The sequence below is a fragment of the Physcomitrium patens genome, chromosome 14, assembly GCF_059467195.1.
Source record: "Physcomitrium patens ecotype Gransden chromosome 14, ASM5946719v1, whole genome shotgun sequence".
NCBI classification, from domain to species: Eukaryota; Viridiplantae; Streptophyta; class Bryopsida; order Funariales; family Funariaceae; genus Physcomitrium; species Physcomitrium patens.
In genome coordinates, this window is record NC_143423.1 from 8,367,956 (window position 1) to 8,375,877 (window position 7,922).

At 44.6% G+C, this 7,922-nt stretch overlaps 1 protein-coding gene across 1 annotated transcript; it reads right to left on the bottom strand.

Moving 5' to 3' along the window:
• Window positions 1–1,500: 1,500 nt before the first annotated feature.
• On the bottom strand, window positions 1,501–5,128 carry LOC112291420 (glucose-1-phosphate adenylyltransferase large subunit 1). Its single transcript, XM_024538779.3, has 6 exons — window positions 4,862–5,128; window positions 4,105–4,456; window positions 3,702–3,839; window positions 3,142–3,492; window positions 2,239–3,015; window positions 1,501–2,131 (listed from the first exon to the last, which is right to left on the bottom strand). The coding sequence occupies exons 2-6, from the start codon at window positions 4,360–4,362 to the stop codon at window positions 2,030–2,032; spliced, it is 1,626 nt and encodes a 541-aa protein (XP_024394547.2). The 5' UTR covers window positions 4,363–4,456; window positions 4,862–5,128; the 3' UTR covers window positions 1,501–2,029.
• Between the last annotated feature and the right edge of the window lie 2,794 nt (window positions 5,129–7,922).

Genomic DNA, 7,922 nt, shown 5'->3' on the forward strand with positions numbered 1-7,922 from the left:
CCATGAACTTATTGAAGCGATTCAAGCTCCAGTCATCTGGTCTGTTAGTCGTACTTATGAAGAAACCCTAAAAGAGATGACCATCTGGATCTTCAACCATCATCACCTTTGACATGCTTCACATAAATGCTTCTCAGAGATGGTGCTTCCTATGTCAGAGCTCTGGTACAAATAAGCTCACGTTCAGGTTTTCTCTGACGCAATACTATGATATGTCAGGTTGGGGTATTGAAGACTATGGCGTCCAACGTATGGCAAAATTTGATGGCTGTGACCTTTTCAGGTCTTAAGCCCTACGTGGAGGCAGGCGCAGGGTGGCTGGCGCAAGTGATGGAGGCCATGAGAGTGCTGATGATGGTGCACAAGCCCACGAGGCAAGGCGTGAAAACATCCGCTCACGTCACTCATAAAATTAAAATGGCTAGTGTGCAGATGTCTATGGACGAGGTGTCAAAAACTTATAAAATCACTCCAATTCGAAGACTGTAACAGATAACCTTGAGGACTCGTGTATAGAAGAAGTAAATTTGCACTAGAGGTCGCGAAAGGATTACCGAATTGGTTACTTCTCGTTTTCTGTACAAACCAAACGATTTATGCACTTGGTTTTAATCGGGAATCCTGAGTGGGTGCCGGTATTCACCGGATTTGTATCCCATTTAGCATGTACAGTTTTGTGACTATTAAGGCCTCCTTTATCAAGGTCTTTCTGATCAATACTTTCTCATGAGATCAAATGTTTCATTCTGTTTCATATATTCTTGCTGCATTTTCTAGTGCTTGACAACGAATGCTCATATCTCCAGATTAGTTGGGACCTCGTCTTCTTATTGCCGTTCTCATTGTCTTTTCCGACTTCAGCAGTAAGGAGTATTTACAATGGAACTAAATGGGACTAAAAGTTATGTGATTCAGTAACCTTTTCAATCTAGAACGACTGCATAGCGTACGTGTGATGGCATTTTAATGCATGGTCCATTAGGAAACATCTTATCATGTTCGGAATTTTAACACTATATTTGAAAACACTCAATTACCCGAGTTCATGGGAGAGTCCACCCAATTCTGAACTCCTGAAGTGGTGGAGGCAGGAAAAACTGGGTGTTACAACGTCTAAATTTGAAGTTGATGATTACCAAAATCCCTGCACAACGTATCAATACGGGATTTGTGATAAATTTTATACAATATTATTAGCCACCGCCTCCAGAGCATACAGACCAACATCTGAAAGTCTCACAAAATCAATTATTCTTTGTATTGAGCTCACTGAGTGTTGAATTAGAAGAAAGAATTAAATGGAGCATACAACTCATACAAGTTTCGCAAGTAAAACGATTATAAACTGCCATGAGATGAACAATTGCAATCTTACGCGTTCATCAGCCCCAAAAAGAAGTCTCTACCCTTTCACAAAATCGTTTTTTAAACACTACGTTGAAGCTGTAAAACACAGTTGAAGAGTATGGTTCACATAAACATGGATCACACAGAGTCAAGTTTTGGCACACACAAGTTGTGCGGTTGCATTTATTCAATCTGCGTAGCGAATTAAGCTGGAGTGAAGCATACCACCTCCACAGCATCACTGTCGAGGTTGACACACCTATTCATTTAATGGCTATATATTACAAGTATGGTAAAATTTCGCTCACGAATTATACACTCTAAAATTGATGCCATCAACTTTGATCACTAGATTATCTAATGAACAAGTCCCTCGAGAAGGTTCCACTCTCAAAGTTCACTGTTTGTACACTCATTTGATTCTCCTGAGGGGAAAGGATCTGATCTGATCCACCGATTTAGACGTACATCAGCTCTGAACAGTAGATTTCAGGGTGATATAGGAAAAAGATCGGGAATCACGAGCTGAGATACTCGCAACTAGCATAAGTATAGGTGGCTATCACCTTCATCCACAAGGTCCAGGCATCAGCCCAGCAGCGCAGGTGATGCGTTGGTGCGGTGATTTGCCAGAGCAATTCCATGTTTCCACTTAATGCCCATTAGGGGAATCCTGCATCTCTTAGATCACGGTACCGTGCTTAATGACAGCGTTCTTGCACACTACAACAATGCCTGAACGAATGTAGAAACCTTCATTTGGTCTCGCAGCTTCAAAGACATTCTGCAATGGTCAATAAACAGAGTTAGGTCAAGTGATGCTCAAGTTGAGGAAAAGAAAAGTAAACTTAAGATAACGAAGTTGTACACAAGGAAGAAGGTTCTACTCACATCAGCATTAGTAATGACGACGTTGCTGCCAATTCTCGCGTTCTTGTCAACAATGCAATTCCTCAACTTCGTGTTTTCACCGACACCCAAAGGGACCTTCCCTTCGGCCAACAAAGCAGCCGCCTCGGGATCGGTTTCGTAGAAGTCAGCTCCCATCACCATGGATCGCTTCACATCACAACCAGACTCCAGCCGAGATCGGACTCCGATGACAGAGTTCTCCAAGCTGCACTCCCGCAAGAAGCATCCGTGAGACACAATCGAATCCTTCACTCTACACTTCTCGATCTTGGTCGGGGGAAGGTAACGTGCGCTGGTGTAGATCGGTTTCGCGGCGTCAAAAAAGCTAAATTTAGGATTCTCGGCTGTGAGTGCCAAATTGGCATCAAAGAAAGACTTGATGGTTCCAATGTCTTCCCAGTAGCCATTAAAGAGGTGAGCTTGAATATTAAACTCCTTGGCAGCCTGGGGAATGATCTCCGAGCCGAAGTCGTTGGCGAGTGGGTACCTCCACCTGAGGAGCTTGGCCAGCACGCTTTTCTTAAATACGTAGACGCCCATCGAAGCAATGTATGGCTTCTTCTTGGCCTCTTCGCCGGATAGGCCAAGGACGGTGGTATCCACTTGCATGGCATGTAAATCATCCCCCTTCGGCTTCTCACTGAAGTGGCGGATTTGGCCCTTTCCGTCAATTTTCATCAGGCCATAGTCGGACGCACGGCTATCGTCTATGGGTACGCAAGAAACGGTCACATCGGCTCCAGAGTCTTTGTGCTTCTGCAGTTGACAATTGTGGAGAAAAGAAGCATGTCAGTGAAGCTCACGGAAAAGGGATTCCAGCTAACTGTTCGGAATGACCATGTCAAACTAGCAAAGAATTTACAATCGGTTCGAAATTCACACCTGCACGAAATCCTCGTAATCCATACGGTAGAGGTGGTCCCCAGACAAAATAATGACGTCCTCAACGTCTTTGTTCTTGGCATCCTCCAGCAACCAAAGGTACTGCCTCACTGCATCCGCGGTGCCTTCGAACCACTTGTCACCGCCAGATCCAGGCCTTTGGGCAGCTGCCAGAACCTCAACGTAGCCATCTCCGAAGTTGCAACCGTTACCAAAGTTGTAAGTACGTGCGAGATGGCGATTGAGGGACGTAGAATTGAACTGCGTGAGAACGTAAATCTTGTTGATTCCACTGTTGATACAATTGCTCATGGGAACATCAATCAACCGATAGCCACCTCCAAGTGGAACCTGTTCAAACCATGACCAGTATCAGAGGATCGATCTTGCCAGTAGAATCGTCGACAACAAACCAACCCAGATCTGTCGGAGTTCAGCGTGATTGCTGATCCGCCAGCCATACATACCGTACGAATTCATACCGTACGAATTCATACCGTACGAATTCATCAAGAACTTCGTGAAAAATCACCACCTGAGCATAACGAGCAAACACTTACCGCAGGCTTCGCTCGACGAAGAGTCAGAGGATTTAATCGGGTGCCTGCGCCGCCTCCCAAAATAATAGAGAAAACCTTCGTCATGTTTACTGGCTGCTTCGGGGTTTTCTTCACCCTCTCCCGGGTAGTTTTCTCAATCTGTAACAACCATCACAATGTATCGCACTTAATTTTTGGTGTATCACTCAGAACCCCTTCATCAGATTGGGATGAACAGACGATCAGATGGTTTCACTAACTACAATACCCTCTGCACAGATCAAATCTACGTATTTTTCCTGCTTGAGACTGAAAGGGACGCTTCTAGGTCCTTGGCTGACTTCATAATGCTATCCTGCATTAATCGCTAACAATGCTAGATTCAACACGCACAAGGAACCAAGGGAATGGTTAAACTACTTACCAAAGCCTCCAGTGGGCGTTCAGCCAAAATGGCAGAGATATCGAGACCGCTGGACTTGGTGCGGGCAGCTGTGGGTTTCGGAGAAACATTAGACTTGAGAGCTGCACAATCGCCGCCGCACATGAACCCGGCAGACGACATCTTCTGTTCTCCCCTGAAGCCAGAGCGAAAGGGCACATCCCCGCTCAATGCCTCACAGTGAGCAGGCCTCGCTACGGTGCAGTAGCTGGTAGAAGCGAACATCCCTGCTGCTGCCATTTATACAAGAAAACTCCTCCCTTGAGCAAGAGTCGCGCAAGTTTCGCTACTTTGACGACAATTAAAGTCGGTCTGCTTTACAATCACCACAAATCTGTACAAATTCCAGGATCAAGCGCCCATTAAGAAACCTAAGAGTTCATGCTTCGATCACAGATTTTCAAAACCCAGATACCAGACAACCACAAGGATACACTAATTCTCTGCAACTGCGAAAGTGCTGATTGCAGCAAGCTTTTGCACAGTGCCACTGCACAGAATCCTCTACTTCAAACCCCGATCACCGTCCATACATGCATTGACGCCCGATTTGCAGCAACCTAACTTTATCGCCAATGTTGGACTAGAGGGGCACTCGTCGCTCAAGTAAACCAAGTATTGCAAGCTACTCAAGAAGCACACGAGAAACACAACACTGCAGCTGCAATACCGCCAAAAAATGCGTTTGCTTCAAAATCCGCGCAACAACTTCATCGCACAACATTCAGCGAAAACGCACCTCAGAAATCCGAAAGCTGGCGCAAGCAATCTGAACGAAGAACTACGCCGCTACTACAGCTCTCAATGCAACAGCACTTTCAAACAGTAATGTTGGTCAGGGCAGGGAACAGCTGCCAGTATTTCTCTTAGCCTTCCAGACCCTCTGCGATCGACAATCTCGTCCTCGTCTTACGACTGAGGCGACAGTGTTCACTTGTGCAGAATGCAAATATTCACTCACGGTACCACTTCAATATGCTTCGCTAAGGCTACCAGTTGGATCCGAGTGACAGTCTTGAAATGTCCGCAACTGTCACTTAAGGTCCTATAAATATGCAAACCCAGCAACTAGCAGGTATGAAGCAGTGCTGTGGGACCTCGTAAGGCTCCAAAATCCGCCTCCCTCGGCCGTCGACTCCCTCCGCCTCTCTCAACTCTCCATACCTCAGGATTCACGCGTATTTTCAAAGCCGTATCCAGCACCGTTCATTTTGCATTTCCACCATTTTCCGGCTTATTCCTCGAAATTCTCCATCAGTGCCTGGGTATTCCGCCTCCCTGCGCAGTCAAAATTCCCTTCTCACATCTAGCTGTTCCAAGCAACATGTACTATACATCCCTCGGTACATTCTGCACCTTAAAGGTCGATGAGAACCATCCTTCCCTCTCGACGCCTCACCTGCATGTCAAGACAAAGCATTTTTAAGTAATCCTGAGGGAGGGTTACCAAATTTGCAATCGTAGCTCCGCAGTTGCACAGATCGACGCTGCTTGAGCTTTACGATCTCTCCAGGTATGCTCGTGGATGAACGTGGTCAAGGTTGCGAAAATGTCATATGTTTTTCACGTATTACTATCTCTCCAGTTGGGAATACCAAAAATAAATAAATAAACAAAACAAAACCATCAATTCTTACATTACAGTGCAACGGAAGAACGGAATAACCCTTGCTCCTGAATCTGTAGAAGATTCTACACAGCTCCACCGGCAGGGCTAGAAGATTCCGACGTGGCGATTCATGTCAATGGTATCGTGTAACCCAGATAATTTTGCTTCCGTAAATAGACGAGATGTGAATCCGACCAGTACCAAAATCGAAGTCGAAAGCGGGGCACCAGCAACCACGCAGCCCCACTTTGGCGCAGACGTTCATAGGCCTCTGAATACCAGGCAGATGAATGAATGGTACGGCTTCGTTCTCTCCGTGGACAAAATATTTCCTCCGAAGTACGCTCATTCGTTACTTGGCTTGCGCAATATGCTGGCTGGAGACAAGACAAACTTATTCTTCCGTGCGGCTTCGGAACGAGCCTACTCGAAGTAGAATTTGTGCTCCACCCATTTCACCGCAATTTTTTGAAACGCCCCAAATTGGGATACGACTAGGCATTCCGCGGCGCTGTAAGCGGAACGGAACCACAAAACCTGGAACCATCAAAAATCAAAAACCCATTACAATAATGCCTCGAATTATGAAAATGTATGAGCGTTGGAGGCTATGGAAGTTTTGAACAGAAAAAGCATGCTGCAGCGATTTATTTAGTATCATCAGAGGTTGAGGTCTATGAAAAGAATTGCTGAAAGTGTAAGGTTTTATTTATTTATTTTTCTTTTTTCTCAAATAATGCTATTTGAAACAGTGAGGGATCAGTCGAGCTGTATGTTAGAGTGCTCAAAGGGGACAAGGTTGGTGTGTATTTTGATAAGACATGGTTGTCCATGTTTGCTTTAGAGTTTGCTTGAATGCAAATTCTAAGCTGGGTGCAAAGTTGATAGACATGTTAAAAAATTATTTTTGGATTGAGCAAGTGAGTCACACCATTTTTAAGGTTTCACTTGGAGTCGTTTTGTACTACAGTCACCTGCTTCACACCACTTTCAAAAACCCATTCTGTTACATCTGTAAAGTGGATGTGATGATACAGTAGGGTGGAGGACAACTTCCAGCTGGAAATCAGTCAGGAGAATAAGCTCCACTTTGCATGAGGGTCACAAAGCTCAAGGCAGCAAGTAGAAGCATGAGATTCTTCAACATGAGGCTCTCCTTCAAGGCAATACACAATTTGTTACCTCCACCACCCAATTCATTTTGCAACTTGCATAAAATAACAGGTAAAAGGGAAGGAAGAAAACATGTTCTTGTAGTTTGAGCCATGTGGATTTTTGTTCCCCCATTTCCAGCCCCTTTCACCACTGCTTTGATCCAACCCATGCTCCATCCAACCCATTTATTGGTATAACAATAATCACTGGTGGGTATGAATCCCAAGGCATTATTTCAAGTGGGGGTGAAGGGAAAGCACCACAGATGGAAGACTTGGGGAACACATGGGCATTGAAAGAATCTCCTTTGTTTCTTATTGTGATATTTTGTGTTTTAGATACTCTAATGTTGCCCCATGCTGAGAGTTGATGCCCTTTCTACTTCTTCTCCCTTTTCTTTCTTTCTTTAATGTTCATTGTATCAAATTGGGCTGAAGTTTGGTCCAGAATGATCTTAGACCACAGCAGGATGGCAGAGTTGTACCCAAATTAGCATAATAACATTTAAGGCAAATGGTTTAAATCCTACATATTATATGTCATCAATACATGGTGGGCTCTTGCACAAAGTTTACCCTGGCTTTGTTAACAGAGAAATAAATAAATGATGGTGTTTGTAGGCTAATGGCACTAGATATTAAATCCCAAATTGACAGTGGCTCTCCAGTCAAAGCCACCAGCTGAAGGTAGGTGATAATTTGGTGGAAACATGACCATGCCCAGCAGTTAGGACTGACAGTGATCATGCTTCCTTTTGTTGTAAGGCTGGGATCTGGAACATTAGGAGGGTGAGATTTAGCACAGTACTCTCATGGGGGATTTGCACAGTAGCATGCACTCTTGTTCATTTATTGAGGAAGAGATGTTTTGTGAACAATGCACAGAGCAGTGTTCTCCTCTATTAGTGAGGTCTACCATTCTTTATTTGGGTTTCATAGTGCAACAATAGCAAGCAAATATGCCATTTGGCTGGGGATATTTTGCATCCATGTATTCATCCACACAATCAGATAGTTGTTGTGGGGCAGCCTACATG

Bases quoted from the DNA above. Each gene is read 5' to 3' on its own strand.
- LOC112291420 (XM_024538779.3), bottom strand. From the start codon at position 4,362: ATGGCAGCAGCAGGGATGTTCGCTTCTACCAGCTACTGCACCGTAGCG. The intron at 3,840-4,104 runs GTAAGTAGTTTA...TGGTTGTTACAG, and splicing joins AACGCCCACTGGAGGCTTTG to ATTGAGAAAACTACCCGGGA. The intron at 3,493-3,701 runs GTAAGTGTTTGC...TGGTTTGAACAG, and splicing joins TTCGTCGAGCGAAGCCTGCG to GTTCCACTTGGAGGTGGCTA.